The sequence below is a fragment of the Lissotriton helveticus genome, chromosome 11 (assembly GCF_964261635.1).
Source record: "Lissotriton helveticus chromosome 11, aLisHel1.1, whole genome shotgun sequence".
In the NCBI taxonomy this organism is placed as follows: domain Eukaryota; kingdom Metazoa; phylum Chordata; class Amphibia; order Caudata; family Salamandridae; genus Lissotriton; species Lissotriton helveticus.
The window spans coordinates 90,605,466-90,631,970 of NC_136072.1; the positions used below are offsets into that span (position 1 = coordinate 90,605,466).

Here is a 26,505-nt window from a genome sequence, read left to right on the forward strand (position 1 = left end):
TGCATTACATGATCGGACTAAACAAAGTGTATGTATATGTCATATAGGTGGTCCCGCTTCGCGGATGTTTTGATGAAAAACGCTGAGGCACAACTAGCTTCCACTTAGAGAGGTAAGAGACAAAGAAGTGGGTGTTGAACTAAAAGCAGTTTCCACAGAATCCCTATTAATACAGGTCCCTTGTCATCCACAGCCCATGGTCCTGACGAGAGCTCCAGAACTAAGGAGTTCGAAACACGTAGACCCCTACAGATCACGTTTTATACGTGGAAGCCACAAGATATTTGAAAGTATTTTCTCCCAAAGTAGAAAGTCAATTTACGAATGAGAATCTACGGCTTCTTTAAACAAAGTGTATATAAAGTGTAAAAATTGTATGATTTTTTAGACTGACAAGTGGTTGAGTGTTTGTTGAGTATGATGGATCATGTCCCCCAGTATGAATGAAGGTTTGAAAGTTAAGTGTTGTCACAATTTACGTTCATGTTTCGTTCTTTTTGTAATGTGCCTCAAGAAAATGTTTTGTGAACAAAAAAACGTTTAAAAAACATGAGAAAAAGAAATATTTGCAAATAAAAGGCAAATCTACATGGATTAACTCAATGATAAAAGTCTCCCTTGCATTCAGTTCTAATTCAGATGCAGGAAACAAAATAGTAGGTTGAAATCATTTGGCAGTATTGGCATTTTTGTGTGATAACAATAGTTAAGGCAGGGTTTGGCCTTACTGCGTGGGAACCCATACCCAGTGGCGATTATAGATTCACAAATATTTAAGCATAATTTAGCATAAAAATTGTCAGTTTCTAAGTGTGGGCAGGTCATGGCTTTCATATTTATAACAACATACTAATATGTAGTAGAGAACGTCCGGAAATCCAGGGCAGTGGTACAATTTAATGTGTGACTGGTTGTTTCTAGTGGCTCTTTCTCAATTTTTAAAAGTATGATCTGCCAAAAGCGTATCATCCAAAAACATGTTTATAAATAAGAATTGACAAGATCTAATCCTATAGGTAGGTATACCCTTTAGACAGCTGCAGTCGTGCAGGTAACAGCGGTGGGGCGGTGGGGCCGTGTAAGGGGGGATTTCGAGGGATGATACAGAGGGAAAATTAAACAAACAATTAATTTTCCCTCTGCATCGTCCCTCAAAATACCCCCTTAAACAGCCCAACCGCTGTTACCTGCACGGATGGCGACTGCCTTTAGTAGAGCATATCACTAGGGTTCTATGAAATGTGAAACCTTGTTGTGATAATAACATGTCTCTATGAACTAATATATAGGATCCTCAGTAAATTAAAACCTACAGTTTCAACTATCCTACAAAAAGCGCCATGAGGGATCCTCATATATAACACAGTATACCCACTTCCCGACTTCTTTAGTCGCGAGCTTAGAAGATGTGGGAGAAATGTTTGAATTTTGGTTTCATAGCTTTTGAACACATTCATGGATAAGCACAAACATCCATGATGATATCTTGATATCGTTTGTTTATTCTGCTCCCATGCAAAGTAAAGTGTATAAGAACTTTCCTTGTCCCACCCAGCATTCTCCAAGGCTCTCCTAAGCACTGCCTTACAGTTTGGTACTGGGCAAGTTGATTTAATTCAGTCAACTGATGTAACCTGGTTTCTTGGTATCAGCTTACCTGTTATCTTTAAACACAATACTGATAACTCCAAGGTATACTTGGTACTGAGATGTGGTTTTAGGAAATTCCAGGCCTGGTATTCAATTCCTTTTATAGCAATCAGTAGGATTACATTTTCAGCATTACTTGTTATGTTCACTTGACCTAATGGTGACATATGGCCACTGGAACTTGTAGCCATGTTTAGTAAGTTTAGACATGGTGTTTAAGGAAACAAGGTCACAAACCTTTGATGCATAGTTACATAACTTCTTGTGGAATAAGTAGTATTTCACAAATAATGTCTTATACAATGGCATTTTGTCATTTATCAGGCGTCCCTGCTTCCAAGGTACTCCATTTCTGTAAAAGCTTTAGCACCTCCTCTTGAAGTGTGTCGGCCTTTGCGGAATTCTGCTTGAATTTCCTCGAATGATCTTCCTTTTGTTTCCGGAACTTTGAAGTGTGTGAACAAAGTAAAGCCAAGGAGAAGTGCAGCAAAAATGATGAATACATAGGGCCCACATAGATTCTGTGAAATAAAAATGAAATTAGAAATGTTAGTAACAGACAGTAGGTTGTTCTTCGGTTTTGACCACTAATGGAAGTCCTGATTAAAGTGGGCATCTCAACGTTCTTACCGCTATATACTGGAAACACATTCCAATAATGAAGTTGCATGTCCAGTTCAGGCACCCGGCCACGGCCATAGCTGCCGGACGTGGTCCTTGACTGAAGAGTTCTGCAACAATGAACCAGGGGATTGGTCCTGGCCCGATTTCAAAGAAAACCACAAAAAGGAAGATGGCCACCATGCTCAGGTAGCTTATCCCATAAACCTGGCTCTGTAATGAGAAAATGTCAAGTAAAATATGTAAACATAATTGCACCAACAATGACAGTGTTTAGTGTTTTGTTACATAATCTGCTATCATTAATAGCTTCGATGGTCCAGAAAATCAGGCCCTTTTATGGGCACCTTTTAGTTTCAGTTAACCATAGTACTTGTGTTGTACAGGGAATGACATTTTGGGTCAGCAGTTGGTAATCCATTAATAATGTTTAGGATATATATATAGCAAGAAAAAGTGACAGGATAATGAAGAGACGATACTGCAACAAGCATGTCCCCTCACTAAACAGGCTATGGAAAGAAGTCTATTGTGCAATTCCTTTCCAAATGGTACCTCAAGAAATCTTAAGAAAATTGCACTAGTTGTTGGCCAATGCCTGGTTAAAGCTTAAAGTCTAATATATATGCATAGGAGCCTTCATGTCTCTGCCCCAGATTAGTTAAAAATGAATTGGTAAATAAACACTTATTTTACTTCAGTCTTCTCATCTATTTCCTCCAGCCTCTGTTGCAAATTGGTAAGGAAAATATTGCAAATGGTTATTCAACAAGGAATCCCCAGGTTTTTCCAGATGTGTTTTGCTTGCATGTATTAAACCCCTCTCACTTGCTAGGCTTTGTCTCCCACCTGTCTTTCCCTTCCTGAGTCTCTTGCTTTAAAAGTTCAAGTCCTTGTCTACTGGTATTTTAAGCCTTCCATTCCCCTAAGGCCTGTCCCATTGCCTTCTCATATATCATCCTGGTGAAAGTTCTACATCATTAAAATATAAGCTGGTCTAACAAATACCTGTTACCTAGCCCAGGTAGTTCTCCATGTGGTAGCCGAAATAGGGACCACCACTCCTTCAGTTTTTTTCCTGTCTCATTACCATAGTATGAAACTCAAAGGAACTTCCTTCCATGGTGCTCCAGCATCTATTTATTGTCTAGGAATCTGTTTCAGGTATGAAGATGCATGTGGTAATTATGGGGTTTGGGAGGGTTCCTCTTGTTTAGGTACGTTTGTGGGGTGTGCGCTCCTGCATGGCACGGAGTCAGCTCCCATTTTTCTAGAAGGGTTGCTACTGGTGTTGTGGTGGTTGTTTGTTGACTTGCTGCCCACTTGGTTTGCGGACGACCATCTAGCCTGACTCGAGACTGGATTGGCAGTATGCTTGCGAGTTGCCCCCCCCTCCGATGTTCTGGGCTTTTGTGTTTAATTTCTGTAACAGGGGCTTTGGGAGGGTGTTGGTTTAGGATGTCATGGGTGGCTAGCATTCTCTGTGCTCTAGGCACACTGTAGCCATGGTAACTGTGCCACTTGCGGATGCAGGGGATTGCTCTGAGTGCTTTTTGAAAGGCTGGGTAAGTCCAAATTATGCATTGCACTGTTCCCATGATGTGTGGACCTTGACAGACAGCTCATCTCTTAATGCTACCTGATGTACCTCATACGCCTCCAAGTGGAGCATTTTGTCCTTTCTATTAAATTGAGCAGACACAGTGGTCACTGTCTCTTTATGATAAAAGGCCTAGGGCTTTTTCTAGTCACTGGGATATTTTTCATTGAGTGGTGAGTACGATTACAGTCTGTTTTCTTTGTAATAACTCCTTGGTAGTTGTCTACTCTTAACTTTCCTGTGGCAGACAGCTTGCGGGGCAAGAGTGATGGCTCAGTACATGCTTGCAATGGATACTGTGCTGTAGAGATCACTAGACTGAATCTCATCAAGGCCAGTTCAGTTCTCTATTCTTCAAAGATTGGTGTTCATGCACCTTTCACATGGCTATTGGTAACTCAATTTTTAGGCAGAGCGTCAAGCATTACGCAGTTTCTCAGCAATCGAGGCCTTGTGAGGGCGACAGTGTTTCGGACCCCAGGTGTAGGGCCTGGGGCTCTGCTTCAAGGGGTTGTATGTCTTAACAACACATACGTTTACAACGCATGCCTTTACCATGCATCCAGGCCCATGTAAAGGCTTTACCACGCATTGTCTTTAAGATGGAAACCTTTACCACGCAATTGCTGTTTCCAACACAAGGTAAGTTTATATAAATTAAGTAAAGTGGGACAGAGAAAAAAGGAGGATCCCAAAAGGCAAAATTTTCATGCATTTTCCATAGACTTCTTTTTGACAGGTTTAGCAAAAATTACTGAATGGAATGACACCAAATTCGGCAGGAAGTTAGATCTTGGTCCGTAGATTGTGCTTTTTAAATTGGTTTAAATCCGTTCATTAGTTTTTGAGAAATTCTGAGTAAAAAATAAGGGAGAGCAAAATCTAAAATGGAGCACTGTGATTGGTCGAGAGGTATGTTTTTCATGTGGAAAAACTGTTCCCAAGAGGCACAGGGTCAGACTGATTTGCATATAGCCATGTCTGAACTGGGGTAGCAGAGTGGGCTAAAGAACGGTGAGGGATCAAACCCAGATCTTTTGACTGGGTGTGAGTGTTTGATTGGTTCAGATGCTCCGTCCTTCACCACCCCCTTTTGTACTGTTTTTCATGTGAGCCATAACGCTCTTGCAGGAGCAAGAGACTCCCGCGAGTCTCATGAGTGCTCTGATTGGCTGGACATTGGAATGTTAGAACTTAAATGCCTGCCATTACTTTTTACTGTGAAAAATTGGAGGGTTGTAGAAATGAAATAAAAAGCTATCTAAGGGGGCAGAAGAAAAGCATGGTGTCCTCCGAGATATGGAGAGGAGGTGCCTAAGCGATAACGACTATGAAGACAATAAATGTACATTGCTTTAAAGTAATTTTTACGATCTCGCAGGACTCTCACTAGATTGAGAATAGTAAAAAGGAGTAGATGAGTTCTCAACACATTCCATCAGTAGGGATGCATATTGTGGTCATTGTTTTTCAGAGGAAGTGTGTAAGAGATAAGTACTGTTATGATTAGAAGGTTACATCTTTTTCTAAAAGACTCTGCCTGGATCATGAAAAGTAGGAAGGAGTAGGTGATGTTTGAATACACTCTGCTATGCACTCTTGTTACTGTATGAAGCAGTCTTACTAGATATTTATCTGGTGTTTATCAGGCTCTACTATTTATGCTCATTGGCTTGAAAAATTTGTGAGTAGAGTTAAGGCTCATCCAAATACCCTAGTAGGCACACCCATCATCTGAGCTAGATGTCTGAAAGGGGAGGCAAGTCCCTCTCCTCAACCATCTATCATTACAGAGAGAGGTTTCAGCAGAGATGCCAGTCCCCCTATACACCCTACGGTGAACACCAGTCACCTGAGAGAGAAGTTTGAAATGAGAGGCCAGTCTCTCCACTCAACCAACTATGCACAGCAGTCTTCTGAGAGAGAGGTCTCAAAGGAGAGTTAAGTTAATGCGCACACCCTCCTACACACACCTGTTATATGAGAGAGTAGTTTCAAAGGAGAATACAATCCATACACACACCCTACTATGCACACCCATCTTTTGAGAGACAGATCTGAAAGAAGATGCCAGCCCATCCACACACCCTACTATGCACAGCTGTCATTTGAGAGAGATGTCTCAAAGGAGAAGCCAGTCCCTCCCCCACCTATTGGGCTCACCTATTGTTACAGAGAGAGGTCTCAGCAGAGAGGCCAGTCCCTTCACACACCCTACTATGCACACCTGTCATCTGAGAGAGATTTCTAAAAGGAGAGGGCAGTCCCTCCCCACACCCTACTACATACACCGATTATTACTGAAAGAGGTCTCAGCAAAGAGGCCAGTTCCTCCACACATCCTGATATGTAGATCTGTCATCTGAGAGATAGGTCTGAAAAGAGAGGCCAGTCCTTCCACAAACCCTACTACACACACCCGTCATCTGAGAGAGGGTTTTGAAAGAAGAGGCCAGTCACTCTCCACACCCTTCTACACACACGCATCATTACAGAGAAATGTCTCAGCAGAAAGGCATGTCCCTCCAAACACCCTAGTACGCACACTTGTCATCTGAGAGAGAGAGATGTCTCAGTAGAGAGGCCAGTCCCTCTACACACCCTACTACGCACACCCATCATTGCGAGGGTAATGAAACCTCAAAAAAAGATTGCTAGTGACATGTCCTGATATCAGAGTTACAATAACTAAGCAAATAAACATTTTCTATTGAATATTCATCTATTTAATACTCACATACATTTTACAAAGATTTTTCAAAATGTGAACCATATCCAGTTTTGTTACGATAAAAAATGTTTTAAAAAAATAATAATGTCAGAACTCAAATATATTATAAAGTCACTCTACCATACATACACTCACAAAAATAATTCATTTACTTAAAAAAAACTCTTGAAATTCAGTAAAAAAACAAAGGTTAAAGTAATGATATAGTTATGTGAATATATCTGTGTGAACATTAAAGTTTTGAACTAAATAAAACATAGAAATTCAACAGTTATAGTTAGTAGTGTTTGTCATTTGTGTAGCCAGGAGTGATGTCATAAATGAAGTCATAGAACATGTAATGAGTGATGCTATATGCGAGGTCATAATGGTGGGAGCGCTAGTTATAGTTAGCACTGCTAACTTATTTAGTTCAAAACAATAATTGAGCATATAGAGAGATAGATAGATATAGATAGATATATAGATACAGATATTACCTGTTGGCGGTCGCCAGTATGTAGGTTTAGTTAGAACTTAGTTTCCATAGGAAAAACATTTTTGACTTGCCTGTAACTTTGGCACTGTTTGAAATAATTTTGATGACATAGTTCCAAAAAAGTGTTTTGTCGGTCTTGTGTGCATGGAAAGTTTTGGTATGATTTGTCAAATGGGAGCGGAGAAAAAGGGGTGGGTCAAAACAAGCGTTTCCCATGTTAATTCCAGTAGCGATTTTGAACACGACTACTGTCAGAACCGCTGGACGGAATTACACCAAATTTGGTAGAAAGGTAGCTCTTGGTCGAGAAAGCATGCTTTCCATTATGTAGTGTAAATCCGTTCTCTAGTTTTGAGATTTTAAAGGAAAAACAAAGATGTATATCTAGGAATGCGGATCCTCCGTGGATTCACAAATCCACACGCCAACAGAAATGCCATGATTGGCTGGTCACAACCAGAGAGGAAAGTTGCGGCTGCTATTTTGTTAATCGAGACTAAGTTACCAGGGGGGAAAATAAAGTAAAAAAAGTGATAGAAGGGATCAGGCTAGAGGTACCCTGACCCCATGGGACTAATGGAGGGGTCTGTGAGGGACCCCTAATGGGCAAGAAGTTGTCTGAAACCCTTTCTTTTTTTACCGCGCGACGAACCAGGTGTATTTTTTTGTGTGTGAATGTCTAAATTTTGTTTTTATTCTATTTCCTAACTATAACATCCCCTTAAACCTTTGTTATGTTCAGTGAAGTTTTTTAATTTTATTTCCCAGCTATAACTTCTTTGTAAACTTAGGGGCCGATTATGAAGGTGGGCGGATTGCCCCTGCCATCGTGACAGCAAAGACCCCCCGCCATATTATGATGGCTGGCGGATCCGCGGCTGACGGAAAGGACGGGTTTAATATGGTGCCAGTGTCTAGAAGACACCGCCATCCATATTAATATGCAGGCCGTGATCAGCCTTTCTATGGCTGCATTGCCGCCATGGAAAGGCTGGCGGTTCCTGCTGTTGGGGGCCCATTGGGGGCCCCCAGTGTGTTGGGGTGGAGGGTGCCTGTCACATTGTGCATGTAAAAGCACAAACAACATGTATATTTTACATTGCGGTGGGTGCTGCTTGCAGCACCGCCTGCCGCAATATAAAATATACAGGATGTGCCCGCCACACTGGCGGGTGCATCATGATTCGTATGGTGGGACCGCCGCAACTATGGTGGGCGGTCCCTTTTGTAGCTGCGATGGCGGGCGGCATCGTAATCGGCCCCTTAGTTTTTTCAGTGAATTTCTAATGTTTTTAAAATTATATTACTTTTTTATAACAGACCTCTAACCTTTTTTTTCCAGTGAATATATATAAAGATTTTCACTGAAAAAAACAAAGGTTACAGGGATGGTATAGTAAGGCTCAGATTTCACTCATACAAAACCAGTGAAATTCAGCAGTTATAGTTACCTGAGCTAACTATAACTTAAGCTCCCACAATGCACTGCTTTTGACTTCACATATTACATCACTCATGGCATGGTTGATTGTGTCACCTCTCTGCCTCAAGAAAACTATCTGTCACTATCTGTCTGTCACCTTTGTGCATGGCTTATGCATGTACAGGCCCTTCACGATCAGGTGATTGGTATTCAGACATCTTGCTAGTATCTCAGCCATACATCCAGCATCAGAGGACAGAGGAACTCTGGGTCTCTGGACATGCATCCCTGGCTAAGGCCTTCAGAATATAGGCAGAACAAGTATGCTGCTCTCTTGCTTGTTTCTCTTTCAGGTGGAAAACAAAGCATTTCCATTGATTGAGATGGGTCTTCTTTTCTCCCATGTCCCTTTCCTTAACCTGGATTGCCTGTCTACTGAAGTACTTATTTGCCTCATCCTTATTTGTGCCTCTTCTGCATTTCAGCTTTCTGCACTCTACTGTGAGGACTTGGAGTGTTGCTTCCTTGTCCTGAGTTTCCAGAGTGCCTTTACACCATTGCTTCTCCTTTGCCAGGTTCTCCATGGTTTTAGAGTTCAACTTGCAGAGTTTGTTCTTGTGGCTCTTTGCTAGACTCAGTGACCCTAGGTTCCACTGTTCCACCATTGTTTGATGGAGAAGCCCTGAATATTTCCCATGAGCCTGTCCTCTATTTATTCTCTCAGGCTCTTCTGTAACTCTACTTAGGGTCTGGTGTTTGTGAGGATAGAATTTCAGTCTCAGGTTTCTTCAACTGATGTGGCCATTTTTACATCCAATAGTCTTGTCACCCAGCCATCTTTCAGGTGCCTACATTACATTGGATGTATATTTACAACTGGTGTTCCTTTGAGGTGAGAATGGGTGGTTGTGGCTACATCTTGTGATTTGCAATGATGCATATACTTTGTAAAATGGCTTTTTGTTCAACCTGCTGTATTCCATCTTGCACGACTGACGGGTGGCCATTATCATTTCAAATAATTTGGTATTTCATTTCAGGGCATTTTTTAGTTTGAGACTTGAGAGCCAATTTGTTCTCTGGTTACCAGTGTTTTCATCCTCAGTTCGCTCTGGATACATTCCACTGGTTCATAGTAACAGGGTTATTTTCCTGTGTCCAGGGACTTTTCTTGAGATCCCTTCAGGTTTCAATTCATATTAGGTCTTCAAGGGTGCACTAGAGGGTGCACATGCAAGATGGCACCTGTGTGAGGCTCTGGCGGTCCGGACGACATCATCCAACATTATCCTGCTCCCACCACAAAATTACTTGATCAAAAACAGTGGAATCAATGTCAGAAGACACCCCGCTGAGGCGTGCAGGGTCGAGGGCATGATAGAGCTGATGGGAGTGGAGGATTGAAACAGCACCTCGCTAGACACAGATCAGAGAACGGAGCAGAGGCGCCGCTCACCCCAGATCGATTCAGCAGGCCTCTAAACCGCATGCAGAGGTACGCCCACACGCATGAAAGAGAGACAGAGAGTGCAGTGGTGCCCAGCTGTGAGTGTGAATGAAAGAGACGCTGCAGGGTGCCGAGTGGCTGTGCCTCCGAGGCCGAACATTAAAGGAAAAGCAGCGTGGGTGGCCTGCGGCCTACTATGCTTTTGAAATCTACGCAGCCAATCTGCGCTGGTCTGGCAATGGGCCTCAATACAGGGCACAGGAGCCGAGACAGACTGACTGCACTGCGACGCACTGCAGTGCAAGGCAGCGAGGATCCCACCCTGTGGGACTGCTTCAGAGTGTGGCATGGCAAGGGCCCTGTCACAAGAGACCGAGAGGTGAGAGGAGGGTAGTGGCGGGCCCCGGACTTCCAAAGCGGAGACCGGAGCCAGGGTGCTGCCCGCCCCCACTAGATCCAGCAGGCCTCTGCCCCTGCATGCAAAGGTATGCCCGCAGAAGCCATGAGGGAAATAACGAGCACAGTTACACCTGTGCAACACATGGGAGCCACGAAATACGGAGCGGCTGGACCCCCAAGAATGCGAAACAGCAGCTGAGGATAAACGGGGCCTGATAGAAGGTTGCCGCCTATGAGCTGGTTCTAACGGCCTGCACCACCCGGAAATGCTGGTCCCAACGGACAAAGAGGTAACTGCGGCCCTGTGGCAAAGCCTAACGCAAATTGGAGATAAGCTCACGTGCCTCTGAGGCTCGGAGGGGAGCCTTGTAGATCTGGGCGGATGGGGGGGGGGTGCAGCCAGGGATACTGCCAAGATCCATTTGTGAGAGGAGAGGGGACCTGAAGGTGACTCTTCCCCCCTCAGAGCAACAACTGGAAGGCCCCATGGCACACTACATCAACCATAAAGGCAGAAGTCAGACAGCACACCTGGCTGCACGAACGAGCACTGGTGAATCCAACACAAGCACTATGGGTAGGACAGAGGCCAAACAATCCAAACTACCCTTTGAGCCCTGATAGACGCCACACACTCAGGGGGACCCAGAGCAAATGGACGCAGACAAACAAGATGAGGCCCTGCAACCTGCAGAAGAGGACTTAAAAGCCCTACTTGTCACTATGAAACATAGTCTAACCTCCATTAATTCCAAGATGGACAATATGTGCAATCGAATCGACCTGGAGACGCACGACACACGCATAAGTGAAGCGGAACAATGAATTTCAAACTGAGAAGACACAGTGAATGCCAGGGAAAGATGTCACAAATGGACAGGCTGTTAAAAGTTATAGCGGCCAAGAACGAGGACCTCTAAGTACGCTTACGGCGCAACAATATCCGTGTTCTGGGGGTGCCCGAAAGCACCAATACTGGCAAAATGGAGGACTACATCGAAGAACTGCTTGGTGGCCTCTTTGGAGTGGACGCTTTCTCGGCCCAAATGGCGGTGGAGCGGGCACAACGCTCTCTGGGCCCCAGGCTGCCCTCAAGAATGCCGCCCAGACCTATAATCACCAGATTGCTTAATTTTAGGGACCGCGACATGGCACTGCGGCTGGCGAGAACGAAACAGCAGCTGACATTCAACGGACATACCATCGCACTGTACCCGGACTTTACGATTGCTGTCCAAGGGGCCCGTAAGAAATTTGCACTGGTCAAGCGAAAATTGATGCAAGTGCACATTGATTATGCAATGATGTAACCTGCTCATCTCTGATTCACACATCAAGGGAAACAACACTTCTACACCAACCCACAGCACATGTAGGACTATCTAGAGAAACTGAAGAAACAGAAACTGAACCAAGAGATCACGATACGCAGACCAGATCCTCTTCGCAACTGTCTGACAATGACTAATCATAAACATATGAGACTGGCCATGAGTACCATGCAACTGACGCTGTTCAATTCGAACTTTGCATACATAGATTGGGTTTAAATTTGTAAGCATAAACGTAGAAATTCATAATATTTTATCAAGTTAATTACCTGCCCCAACAATTTATGCCGGGAAATTGGAGAGCACGCAAATTTGAATCTCCGGGCACCCTGCCCCTGCCCAGCCCCAGACTGTGGAAGTGGTGGAGGACAGAGACACCCTCTGATGCTATCCCACAGGGTGAACCCCCAGGTTGCTGTAACCCCCCCCCCCTTTCTATGCTCTACAGGGAAACAAATCTCTCTTGAGATAACCTGAGGAGATTTCATTGCTGTTTTTTATTGTAAGTTTGACTCTGTTAGAAAACATGGGAGGGTATAGTACTCACAACAAGTTAAGGTTGTCGATGTGGGTGGGGGAGGTATAAGGGAATGTTTGAGTATAAGTTCAATGCATAGCAACGCAATATATGTATCAGAATTTCCAGTTGGCACACAGAGTAGGCGAGTAGACACATTGCAAAGCACAAACAGAATAGTCTGGTTTTCGTAGTGCACAGAACCCAGCACATATGGAGAACCGTGGGCACATAACTATGATAAGGGAGGCAAATGACGAGAACCGGCAGACCCCTTGATATACGATTTCTACCGTGGAACATTAGGGGACTGGGAAACCAACGCAAGTACAGGCAAATACTGGCATACCTCGACAGACATTCCATACAAGAAGCAATGCTGCAGGAAACCCACCACGATCCTCAGCGCCCACAGAAATTTGATGCTAAATGGCCAGGGTATAGCTGCTTCGCATCTTACTCCACCTATTCCCGAGGCACACCTATTCTAGTTAAAAAGAACACTCTGTACGTTCCCGCAGGCACGCTCTCAGACCCACAGGGTCACTTTAGCTTGACGTGGGAAATTCTAGCCTCCTGCCCGGTCACGCTAGTCGGCTGCTATGGATCTATCATCGATGATCTGACCTTTTTTGCCACTTGGGGGGAAATCACAGACTTAGGGGCCGATTATGATTGCAGATATTCCGTATCCTCCTGGCCGGCGGAGGATGCGGAATATCCACGGCGGACTGAAAAAATACCCCCCGTCAGATTAGGATGGCTGGGGGATATTTTTTCCGCCCGCAGCTTTTCGGAAGGCGACCGCGGCGGAAAAACTCTAACATGGCTGGTGGTGTCTATCAGACACCGCCACGGTAGACACATTCACAAGCTGCACCCTTTGGGGTCACCTACTATACCCTTGGTTGTCCCATTCATTGTCCTGATGAAGACTCGCATGGCCAAGGTATAATTAACCGGGAGGCCGCAAGAAGAGTCGAAACGTCGACGCTGCTTTGTAAATACCTGGACCCTTATGTTTGATGTACAGACGTGCACAATCTAAGATTGATTCATTGAAAAACTTGACAATAATGAGTTCTCTTTAATGTCAGTGGTCAGGTTTACATAGGCTGGATGATTTGAAAATTCACCTGTGTGCTCAAAAGTATTTTTGAATTATTTCTTGTCATCACCCTTATTATTCTTTGTTTTTCTAAACACTTACTACTTTCTTGCACCCTTTCTCTATGTTGCACGCTCCAATTGGGGCAACCTCTGGTATTTGGAATGTGTTACTAATGTAAATACTACGCTGAATTTTTGACCTGGAAATAATTGATTAAATCTTTACCAAGATAATATTGTCGTCGCTTTATGCCCTTATGTTTATGCGTAACACTTACATGAATGTATAGAGCATACTGAGGTAGATTCTCTTCAAATGTTTTATTTTATGAATTCATGCTGATTAATTTAGGTTTAAAAACTATAGAGGTCTTGGACCGTTGTTTTCTTATCACGTATGATACCCAGGTCCAGAACCTTTTGGGTTACCCCATTTTCCTTAAAGGCATCTTAGGATGGCGGCGGTCCTATGCCTTTCCACGGCGGCATTTCCGCCGTGGAAAGGCATACGGTCTTTTCTTTGGGGGCCTGTTGCGGGCCCCCAGGGGTGAAGGGGGGGTGGGGGTTGCACATGGGGGGTACCTATGGTACCCTCCTGCCTTTGCGTGCACGAAGTGGCAGGCACCACGCGGTGCCTGCCGCTTCGTGCATGCAAAGGTCAACATGCACTTTTTAACCTTGCGGCGGGTGCTGCTTGGAGCAGCATCTGCCGCAATGTTAAATGTAGGGGATGTAACCGCCAGGGTGGCGGTCACATCCTAATGTCTATGGAGGGACCACCGCTGCCCATGCGGACGGTACCTCTTCCTCGGGGGTGGCGGACGGACGCAGGTCCGTCCGCCTTCCTAATAGGGCCCTTAGGGTCCACACATGTGATGTGGGGGGACTTTAACACTGCATTCAACCCAACGCTAGATAGATCACGACCGCAACCACATCACTACACCAGCACCCAGGTATGCGAAATACAGATGTAACATGGTCTACTAGACGCATGGCGACACACACACACGGAGAGGAGGTAGGGCACAAGCTACACCACTGCACATGGGTCATGGTCGAGACTGAACTACTGGGTAATTACTAGAGGGCTTACCACCTGGCTGACCAGGGTGGAACACTTGGCACATCCCGATTCAGACCACTCCCCAGTGATCATGTGTCTTTCACCACCGGTTGAACACTCTCCCTATGTGAACTGGTGTCTGAAATCCGCCATGCATTTAGACACGGCATTCTGAGCTGAAATGGACCATGGAATTTGAGATTTTTCCAGCGCTATACGGCTTGGTCCAACACATGACGATGGGTTAGGAGGCGTTTAAAGTCACCCCGAGGGGAATATGTATTGCCAAGGGGGGAAGAGTGCTTAGGGACCTGCGTACAACACTTACAAGATTAGTGAAAGATATCAAACAATTAGAGACAGAGACTGACCGCTCGCAAACCCCGCTGAAATGTATTGATCTCAGAGACAAAATAACTGAATATCAAGAAACAGCAGACAGAGAATGTCAGTTCCGGGGCAAATATTTTAAGGCTTGCTAATAAGGCAAAGGATGAAAGACCTGGGAAAGCACTAGCTGAACAGATCCGTAGGCCTCGATTTTCAAGCTATGTCCTGGAACTACAGACACCAGAAGAGATACAGTCAGGAACACGTTTGGTATCCTCCAAACCTTTTTAGGCATTCTATTATTTGCTATATTCCTCGATGCGTCAGCATCCATTATTGTTGCAGCAGTGCTTGGAACCAATTGCATTAGGCTGGCTGGGAGACTCCCAGAGAGAATTCCTCCCTGCTGAATTCGAGTTACACGAAATTCACGCAGCAATTATGCAGCTCCGCCCTGGTAAGGCCCCCGATCCAAATTGCATACTAGCAGATTTTTATAAAGCATATATAAAGATCATCTTGCCCCAATCCTCAAACAGGTGTACGAAGATGCCTTTGAGCTGAGGGAACTACCACCCACTATGAGGGAGGCCAAAATAATATCCATACTTAACCCTGGAAAGCCGGCTAACAGATGTGAATCCTATAGACCGCTCTCCATGATTAACTGTGATGTGAAAATATTAGCTAAACTAATTGCGAACCAGCTGAGCCTTCTTATGGCAGCGCTGGTCCTACCTGACCAAGCGGTTTCGTGCCAGGACACACTACCTTTCATAATCTTAGAACCCTGTCTACAATAATGCAGAACATTGACCCGGATCTCGAAGCAGCTGCAGTATTTTTGGATGCCACTAAGGCATTTGACTCATTGTAGTGGGATTATCTGTTCGGCATCCTGCAGAGGATGGGAATGCCACACAGCTTTTTATCATGGATACAGCTACTCTACATTCGCCGGAATGCAAGAGTGATCATAAATGGCGCCACCTCCCCTTCTTTTGCCATTAACAGGGGCATTCGCTAGGGATGCCCTTTATCACTACTCTTATTCACCCTCGCCATTGAACCACTGGTGGTCAACCTTAAACCGCACCACCGTGACTGAGCCCTGGAATATCCCACTAGGCATGTACTGCTTTCAGTATAAGCAGATTACATCATGCTTGTGGTGCACTAACCCCAGATTAGCCTCAATCCAAATTTAAGGGAGTTCATTCCCTTTGGGGAACTGTCAGGAGTCAAAATAAACTGGGGAAAATCCCAGATGTTCCCTGTCACTGCTGCTACCCATCGATATCCTTTGGACTACCCCATAGAGTGGTGTTCCAGGGAAGTAAAGTGCCTGGGAATAGTAGTCACCAGAGACAGCTCAGAGCTCCTTTGGGCGAACTATGGGAAAACAATGGAACACATAATAGACTCAGTGACAAGATAGGGGGCCCTGCCATTGTTCATGGCAGGGAGAATCTCCCTGATGAAGATTGTGGTCCTGCCTAAACTATTGTACTTATTTGTTAACGTCCCCCATGCACTGAGACCAACATTCTTCAAAACTTTGAAAACTCAGATGATACCGCTCGCCTGGGGAGGGAAACAACCCAGATTGAAGTGGGAGATTCTTACCCTGCCTCAAGCGCAGGGAGGATTAGAAGCCCCTGACTTTGAACTATATTTTCTTAGTGCGGAGGCTCACTATGTAACCTATTGGTTCAACCCCCCAGCATTCATGCCGCATTTGGTGGTGGAGCAATATTATATGCAACCCACGCCTGTGTCAGGATTCATAGCTATGCAAGCCAAAATGAGAGAGGTGTGTTCCACTACTGTGGCGTGCACTGTAGCCGCATGGAAAAAGATTGCGCAAAGGTTGATATAGCAATGCTTTACTCACCCCTACTCCCGGTGGACCCCAGGAGTTGCAATGCCGCCAGCTCCTTGAGAGAGTTGGGATTATGAAATGGGGAGACCTAGACACAGGAAGGATGTTCCGCACCAGAGAGCAAATCTTTATGGATACAGACCCCAGGGCGATGGACCTGTTTATGTACGTAAGACTGAAGCAGACCATTAGGGCTGCCACCCCCAACTTCCTGGCCGAACCCCACATGATGGCCCCACTGCACCATCTGCTACAGACCACAAGCCCTATTCACGTAGTATCTTTAATTTATCATGCTACGCAGATGACGAAGCAGACACATACATGGACGGCCAGGGAAAACTGGGAGCGAGAACTGGGGGAACCCATAGAGGACGAGAAATGGGCCTATTGCTGCCAGCAGACAAGTAAAGTGTCAGCCAGCAGCCGGCTGCAAATTATACATTTTAAATACCTTCAGAGATTATACTGCAACCCTGTCAAACTCTTCAAATTTAAATTAAGAAACAATGATGGTTGCGACAGATGGGGGCGGCGGGCTTCCTGCAATTGGCCTGGAACTGTGCGGAGATCCAGCTATTTTGGGGACAAGTCTTTGAGGCGCTAGCTCAGATGACTTCCGCAACACTAACACAAACACCTGTAGTAGCGCTTTTAGGATACACAGCAGACACACCCACAGCATATTGACGATATGTGACGCTGGGTCTACACTTGGCCAAACGGAGGGTGTTGTGTAGATGGGGCAGACGACGATCTCCCAAGTTCAAAGAATGGATCTGTGACCTCCTATTCTGGCAGGAACAGACGCTTACATATGCAGAACTGCTCCCTGCATCCTCTAGGCCTAGAGATATCTGGGACCCCTTACGCAGGTACCTGCTTACAAACCCAGAGACGCTTGAAGAGGGGACAGCCCCCCCCCCTCCTGATTAAGCAGCAGCACAGACCCTTCATGGCGACCCTAGCGGCGGCACAAAGCCTAGACAACTCCCCCTGACACTACAACAGGTACTAGTTACCTGTAATGTAACAATTAGATAAGAAATAGGAGAGGCTAAATTACTAAACACGAAGCAACGCTAGACCATTAAACCAACAAAGATTGCATAAGATGGTATTGTGCTCGACTGGAACTAAGCAAATGTATCACTAATTTCATAACTGATAGTAAGACATTATGAATTTACTTGTATTGGGTACTGTAAATTTGTTTTTTGTTGAAATGCCACTAAATAAATATTTTTTTTAAAAATATATGAGGTCTTCAAGGGACGAGTTTTGGTTTCCCTCCAGGACCTGTACTGTGTTGGTAATTATTGGGATTTTCTACATCTTGAGTGGCTTCCAGCAGGGAGTCCTTGATAGATAGCTCTAATGTTGCACCGTAGACCAAACAACTCACCTTCATGTCCCTTTGTGGATAGCAGGTGGCTGGTAACTGTCAGATGTTCTGGTATTTGTTGAACAGTTATGGTGTTTTCAGGTACTGCAATATCAAAGGATGCTGCAGTGTTATGTATTTGTGAAATTTGGTTACTTGTGGGGATCCCTGCTGTCCAGTGTTTCTGCTTTGGTGCAGTCTCATGATTTAAGGACTGGGACAATGAAGAGAGTCGAGGAGGTAATTCCTCAAATACTTGCGAGTAAGCATCATTACTTTTACTATTCCTTGCCATAGTCCTGGTTACCTGCCTGATGTAAACACTGGGCTGTCAAGTTGCTTTGTTTTTCAGTAGCATGACTACATATGGACCTACAAGGCAAAGACCCCAAAAGATAGGTTGAGGTTCCTGGCAATGGGAAAGGCCTGTGCTTACTTAGTCATGTAAGTAATTCTTTGGGAGCAGATAATACATGCATCAATGTATTGTCGCCAACACTTCAGGAGAGAGAGAAAACAGGGATTTATGGATGACAAAAGACCTTCATTATAGAAAGAAGCACATTGGGCAAAGGATGGAGAGGGATTTTCATTTGAAAAATATAAAGTGAGTGCTGCAGATGTGGTATGACCGCCATGATGCCGTGTTATGGTAGGAAAGGTTATAGGGTGCATGCACACCCAAGGGTTTCTAGTGGCTGTGACAACCAAGAGGAGAGAGGGCCCAACTAATCAAAGCTTGCTCAAACATCCAGATCTTCAAAAGCTTCTTGAAACTTAGGAAGTTAGGTTCCAGTCTGATCGAGGAAGAAGAGAATATCATAAGATGGGGGCCAGAAAAGAGAAGCTTCTTTCTGTCACTTAAACTGAGGCATCCTCAACTGATTGGCAACAGGAGATCTGACAGCTTCAGGAGCAACTTATCTCTAAATTCCAGGGGTGGACTGAACTCGCAAAGTTTCACTCTGTGTAATTCCGTGATTTACATAAAAACCCTGCAAGAGTCAGTGGAGGTCCACAAACGGGCTGAATTAGGAACGACGCACTGTTCGCACTTATTTTTAGCGCTGAGAGCTTGTTCTGCACTGAGAAATCAGCACAAATGGCACCACATGGTATGCCTGATGGTGCTGCTTCTTGAGTTGATTTTGCTGCTGCGACAGTAGATTTTCTACTTCAGCAGCAGCTTTCGTGCCATGAAAGGTCGCGACCGCCTGCGACCTCCTATTTTGGGGAAATCTCACTGTGTGTCCTCCTAGAGAATAATTACAACAGATAGTAGTGGGTATTGTCAACCACACACCGTATGTCATGTGCAACAATTGTAAGAAAATATCAGAATACATCAAATTGGTGCTATATTGGTAAAAAATGCACACTACTACCCTAGATGCATAAAACACATTAGTACGAGTACTTCTGTGCAAACATGAAGAATGGTGGTACCGAAGCACTCTATAAAGCAGTCACAATTAACAGTTTCAAGTCTTCACATTACTCCGTATTCATATATCCATTAATTCTAAAATTGATGACAGAAGGCAGATGGTTGTAGATCGTGACGTATATTAAAACCAGGAACAACAGCTGATACGTGTTTCGTCACAACATTGACTTCTTCAAGGCAGTAAACAAGTACAGTCATTTACAATGTGTTCTAGGGACAGTAGTTTTTTTGTCAACACAACAGATTCTAAATATTATTCCATTTCAATGTTGAATCACTAGGATGTAAGAAAGGAACCTCTGATTGTGCCTTTGCGTAATAATGACAAAAGTCATTTATTTTATGCATTCTGTGACAAAAAATAGAGCTGCCATTATACCAGTGTTGTGTGGAATTTAATTGTGTCCTTTCCTCCAAGAAGTAAAGTTAGATGGAAAAGAAAAGGTAAGAAAAAGAAAAAAGGGGAAAAGGGGAAAAGAAAAGGTTTAATTCTAAATCCCCAAGAAAAATGATCACTGAGCCCATAGTGTACGTGGTAGATAGGAAGATGAGCATTAGCCGTTCACCTCAGCCATATGAAAAATTGGAGAGAACGCTAGATAACATTTTATCCTTTTACTGATCGCTTGGTCATACATTATGAGGGATTATTTGTGAGTCAAGACGCATCACTGAAGCAAAAAAATAAAAATGATAGGAAATTGGCATCATGAGCCCCATGAAAGCATAGTCTCAAAAAGAGCAATTAATCCAATTGTAACTGAAAAGTGGCTTACAATCATTATGTTTTAATGAGTTCCGCGTTCTGGATAGGGGGATGTCTCCAAACCGGTCCTCCTTTTGTTTTAAATCAGTGGCCTCATGTTCTGTTACTGGCCACAAATGTCTGTCCTGGGGTTATATAGTGTTATTACATCTACTCTACAGTGTAAGTCAGAGAGAGACACATTACGGCACAACAAAAAAACATGGGGTTGACTTCCCACCTGTGGCGTTGGATATGTCTTTGATGGTGTTGATCACTCACGGTTAATCGAGGCATAGAGAATTATAATAAATCTCCTGCATCTGGGTCAAACCATATAGTAAAAAATCAACATATCAGTGTCATATGTTTAAATTCATATGATTATAGATTGTAATAAGCCAACGTCTGTATTATTATGTAGTAGTGAAAGATCGAAAAGACGCGACATGTGAATGTTCGAGCTTCCGACTATGGGAAACTTGCATTAGGCACAAGATACGTTCCAATTATAAGGCAAAACCTGACTTAAGTAACAGAAGCCTTGAATGAGGTAAAGTCCATAGTTCTGCTGCAAACTCAAGCCAGAACATTAGCTGAGAGTCATCAATGTAGTTGTAGAATCTACAATCACAATTAACCAGGGCTAAGATCAATTGGTAGATGTAATAAATAAACAGTAAAGGAGATAGTGGTGAGCCCAGGAGGACCCCATAGATGACATGGGTCTTAGAGGAAAAATACAGACCAAGCTGCTCTTCTTGTGGGCAGCCTTCTAGGAAGTAGGCTATCCAACTTAGAGACTGGCCTGTTAGATCATCTGCCTGCGGACGATTTATCAGAATTGTGTGGTCGACAGTATCGAAGGGGGCCGCTAAATCTAGGAGAACTAGTGCAGATGCAGGTCCTCAATCCAACTCCCATCATAGATTATCAAGGGCAGAGAGAATCACTGCCTCTATAATGTGGGCTAGATGGAAACCAGCCTGCAATGGATGAAAAAAGTTGAATAATAACAGAACCTGCATAACAAAACTTTCTAACCTTTTGGCTGCGTAGGGGAGAAATAAAAAAGGCCAATACTTTTTCAGCAGCTTGGGATCGTGAGGTTCCGTGAATCCTGAACCCGTCCCATAAAGGTCATGCTTTCATTGCGAATTTGGTATTAGCGAACCGTAACCAGTTGGTACGGCAAGCATGAGTGTTTTCGTCACGTTACACCGATGGATTCACTACGTATTTAGGGATTCGTTTTGAACCCTCGGGTTCCATCTTGTGTACGGCAGCCATTTTGTGGTTGCCCTCACATAGGCCGATGACTACGGCCGAACGAGTCTTTAGCACACGTACACTTTAGCTAACTTCTGAATGACCCGAGCAAACTGACCCTCTTGCCCGAAGCCAAACTTGTTAGGCCAGTTCCTTTCCCAGTAGCTGATCAAGATTGAGGATCAAGACACAGGACATCATAAAGCTTTATTGCACGGAAATATGTCTTATCTTACTCACACCTGTTTCTGCTCCTTTCTTTATGGTCCATTTACGATGGGGATGTTCCCGTTTTTATTATGGGTTCGATCGACCTGTCTGATGAAGAATGTTGGGTTTGACCAATAATTGATCATGGGCTGGGCAACTGAAAAGTGGGTTTTACCGTCATGCGATACCTCTGATCTGGATACATGTGATTGGACAGTTTGTAAATGTAAGGTATTTGTCTGGAATGTGATTTTTGGCATAAAAAGGATGGCTTGCTTTGTAAAATTGAGCAGTCTCCTGAGAACTCATACCGTGTTGACTTCTAGGACTTCTGTTACTGGCTGCAGCCAATAAATTCGATCTTTGACGTCACCAAGAAGTTTCCATGTCTCTGTAGTTTGAAGACAGGTGATACCCGGAGACTTTGGGCGTGACCCCTGACGCCGCTGGGTCTTAAATAACCCGGTTCGTCACTCGTCATCCAGATTCTTCAGCAAGGAAAGTATCACAGCAGATTCAAATCTGCCAGGGACAAAGCCCTGAGCAAGTGACTTATTCAAATTGTCTACCAGAGGGTTGGCGGGGAGGGGGAATTGGGATCCAGCTGGGGGCTAGATTTCACCTTATGCATTAGAGAAATAAGGGTCTCATGCTGGAGCTCGGGAAACTGTATGAAGGAGTGAAAATAATGGCACAGCGATCCACATTTTCACTAAGGTCGTAGAGGCAGAGAAGTGGTTGGAATGCTATCCTTAATAGATTTAATTTTCTCACTGAAAAAAGTGCTGAGTGCTTCACGCAGAGTTTGCAATGGTTCTATCTCCCGGGTTACTGTAACATCTGTGTCAATTGTAACACAAGGCACATACATATGAATGTCTGTCTTGCATGTCAGACAACGCAGGTTCAGGGCAACATGCCACAACATTTTTCAAGATGCCACACATATACCTAGATTAACACATCAGCATTGCATTGAAACTCACCTGAAGTGCAAGTCCTATTGTCATGAGTACGGCACATATGCACATACCGGCTAAGCCAACAAGAATCAGGGGGCGCCTTCCAGCTTTCTCAACAAGGAAGACCTGCAGAGAAACAGGAAAATATATTTAATAAGGTCTTTTATATAATACATATTCCATTACCTCAATATAGTGTATTGACTTCATTAGCTCACAATATGCAATGTTTATTGCCCTCCTTATAGTTTCTCAACATGTACTTAAAGCTAAGGTGAATAAGACGAGCTATGGTAAACTGAAATCTGTTGTTGATTACTATGTTTCACAAGTACACCCAGCATTTCCCATCACAATGTAATGCCCTTTGGTAATAAGTTAAATGTGCCCATGTACGTAGATTGAGCATTCCATTAGTATACACCCACCCACCCCAAATTCTGATAGATTGAGAGTTTATACTATTAAGCCATTCTGTCTCTATGTAACCAGTAATCTAGATCCACACACCAGTCCTTCACAATCAGCAGTCACCATCTGACTCACACACCAAGGCAAAGACACAGAGCCACCTACCCCAGCCAGGTATAACACTCTGACCTTGATGCCTTCCTACTGAAGGTTTAGAGTGGAGCAAGTTAAACTCCTCCCTAATCTTTTCATAGCTTCTTATTGGAACTTTCTGCTTCTAGTAGAAACCCTTAATATGGGATTCTTTTTGCCCATGTAATTACAAAGGGCTCAAAATGTGCCATATACATTGTTGGAAATCAGGAACACATCTCAGCAGGTGCTATACCGTACGCTTGCTCTCAATCATGCAGAGAATCCCTTCAAGATTCTGGGCCTTATTTACAAGCCCCTTGCGCTGCCGGTGTGTCACTTTTAATATGGGAAAAAAGTGGTGTACCGGCGGTGCAAGGGGCTTTTAAATAAGCCCTTCTGTCTTTGCTCCTCTAATAGCTCTGTGGCTATGTATACCCTAAACCTCTTTGCATTCTATTTGATTCTCTAACATCCATGTTTTAATGAGTCCCGCGTTGCTGTGCAAATCTCAGGGAGGTAGGGCGTGCAAAGGTACATGGCTACACTTAGGATGAAATTCTGCTGCTAAATTCAGGTAGAAAAGACACTTCGACCATTAGAAAATAGATTACAATTATACTTAACCTAAGAGCACTACATCTACAGCAATAACAGATGGGCTACTATAGTGAGAGTGCCATATAGAAAAATTCTTATACAAATGTTCACACATTGATAAAAACATAAATATCTATGTATATGGATACATCTATATGTAGAGATATATGTGTGTATAAGTATATATATGTATATATATTTATGAGTTTTTTCACTGAAAATTAAGTTATCGTCTTGCCTCCAATGCTCAAAATGGTAACTAGACATAATATCGAAAACAAAATATATAGAATGGACTTAATAACGAAGTAAAAATATAGAATGGACAAAATATCGAACGAACACAATATAGTGGTTAAAAATATCGAATTTAAGGTAAGGAATATCGATTGTAAAAAAATAGAAGTCAAAATATCGAAGTATATAATATAGGCATTAACATATATCGAATTTTTATTAATATCGATTTTTTTAAAAGTGTTTTGTATGTTAGTATATGTGTGAAAAGTGTATATCATTTTTGTAATGTATGTTTCATTTTTTTAAGTAATGAATTTTATGTTATTTAATTTTTGTGTAATTTAATTCTGTAGTGGGTTGTGGGTTTATAGGGGAATAGGGTGGGAAGTAATTTAATTATATTAAATTAAATATTAATTTTTAGCAGTTGTTAATTAGTTTTAATTTAATTTTGCTTTTTAGTTCTGTAGCGGGTTGTGGGTTTATAGGGGAATAGGGTGGGAAGTAATTTAATTGTAATTAATTAATTAAATACTTTTATTTATTTATTGGTATTCATTCTGAATTTATTGTTAATTCATTTTTAATTGGTAATTAATTTTTATTAATTGGTAATTAATTTATATTAATTGATTGATAATTATGATATTTTTTTATTTATTTACCGTAGCGGGTTCTGGGTTTATACGGGAATAGGATGGGAAGTAGTTTAATTGTAATTAATTACATATTAAAAATACTTTTTGTGTATTGATAATTAATTTACTGTTAATTATTAATTGTTATTATTTTTATTATTAGTTAGTTTGTGTTATTTAAAATTAATTAGGTGTTAAATTATGAATAGGTAAAGACTTTTTAATAGCTAAAATTTATTTGTATTTCTAATTGATTCATTATTACATAATATTCATTTGGTAATTCAATTTAATATTTTTTTTTATTGGTGTTGATATTTAATTTATTTTTATTAATATATTAAATCAATACTTTCCCTACTGTTAAACTCACTGGAGAGGGAATAGTAATTTATACCCCTAAGCTATCCAACGATTTCCCTTCTGTTGCACTCTCTGGAGTGGGAATAGTAATTTTTACCCCTACGCTATCCTACGCTTTCACTACTGTTGCACTCTCTGGAGTGGAAATAGTAATTATTACCCTCCCGCTATCCAACGCTTTACCTACTGTTGCACTCACTGGAGTGGGAATAGTAATTTTTACCCCTACACTATCCAACGCTTTCACTACTGTTGCAATCTCTGGTGTGGGAATAATAATTTTTACCCTTCCGGCTATCCAACGCTTTCCCTACTGTTGCACTCACTGGAGTGGGAATAGTATTTTTTACCCCTACGCTATCCAACGCTTTCCCTACTGTTGCACTCACTGGAGTGGGAATAGTCATTTTTACCCCCCGCTATCCAAAGCTTTCCCAACTGTTGCACTCACTGGAGTGGGTATAGTAATTGTTACCCCTACGCCATCCAACGCTTTCCCTACTGTTGCACTCTCTGGAGTGGAAATAGTAATTGTTACCCCTACGCTATCCAACCCTTTCCCTACTGTTGCACTCTCTGGAGTGGGAATAGTAATGTTTACTTCTACACTATCCAACGCTTTCTCTACTGTTGCACTCTCTGGAGTGGGAATAGTAATTTTTACCCCTACGCTATCCAACGCTTTCCCTACTGTTGCACTCACTGGAGTGGTAATAGTAAATGTTGCCTTTTCAGTGGAAAGTACTTCTGAACCATAACTACAAACTACACAGTGTTGACCACCTGTAACATGAATCTATCTTTATCTCTTTCTAGGTAACTTATATGCTCGTTGTTTATTTTTTTATCTATTGAGGTATTTCTATAATGTACACCTCCACACATGGATGGTGGACTCCTTTTGAATTATGTCGCGTCAGTACTTCCAGGGCTGAAACAGTACTGTTTTACGCTATCTTTTGATTTGACACCAATGGCTATGCTCCAGAAGAGCCCCTTGCAGTAACAGGCTGGTTGTTGAGCAGTTAAGAAGGCACTGGCCATTGCATGTTATGCTGCAACCAAGATGGGAACTCAGCACCAGCAGTGTTCCACCTAAGAGCTCATGAAGAGAGTTCCTCGCATACGACATATTAGATGGGGAAGCAGGTCCTTTTCCTACTTGGCACCTTCCTTTTGGAACAAATTACCTCTCTTAGTTTGAACCTGCTCAGAGCAATAAATTTAGGAAACCTTTAAATCAACTCTGTTTTAGATTCCTGACTCTGTTCTTGTATCATGTACTAACTGCCACGCCGAGATACTTCGCCTGGGGTGAATCAAATTATTCTTCATTCAAGAGCGCAACAGATGATAACTAATATTTTGCTTAAGTGTCTACCTAACCTCTATATCCATAGGTGTAATCCAATCAGAAATGCTACTGTGTTTTTATGGTGCATGATTCAGTATGTTTTTTCTTCCTCCATCATCTAGGAATGGTGACCATATATCAAGGAATCTTATCTTGTAGCTCTTA

The 26,505-nt window shown here is 43.0% G+C and overlaps 1 protein-coding gene across 1 annotated transcript in view; it reads right to left on the reverse strand.

The window, feature by feature from the left end:
- Window positions 1-1,484: 1,484 nt before the first annotated feature.
- SLC2A2 (solute carrier family 2 member 2) overlaps window positions 1,485-26,505 on the reverse strand; it is a 175,714-nt gene continuing 150,693 nt past the window's right edge. Inside the window, exons 9-11 of the mRNA XM_078666635.1 lie at window positions 22,627-22,728; window positions 2,281-2,484; window positions 1,485-2,171 (exon numbers count right to left, since the gene is read on the reverse strand). Coding sequence (XP_078522761.1) covers window positions 1,971-2,171; window positions 2,281-2,484; window positions 22,627-22,728 — 507 coding nt within the window. The 3' untranslated portion in view covers window positions 1,485-1,970. The remainder of the gene's footprint in view (window positions 2,172-2,280; window positions 2,485-22,626; window positions 22,729-26,505) is intronic.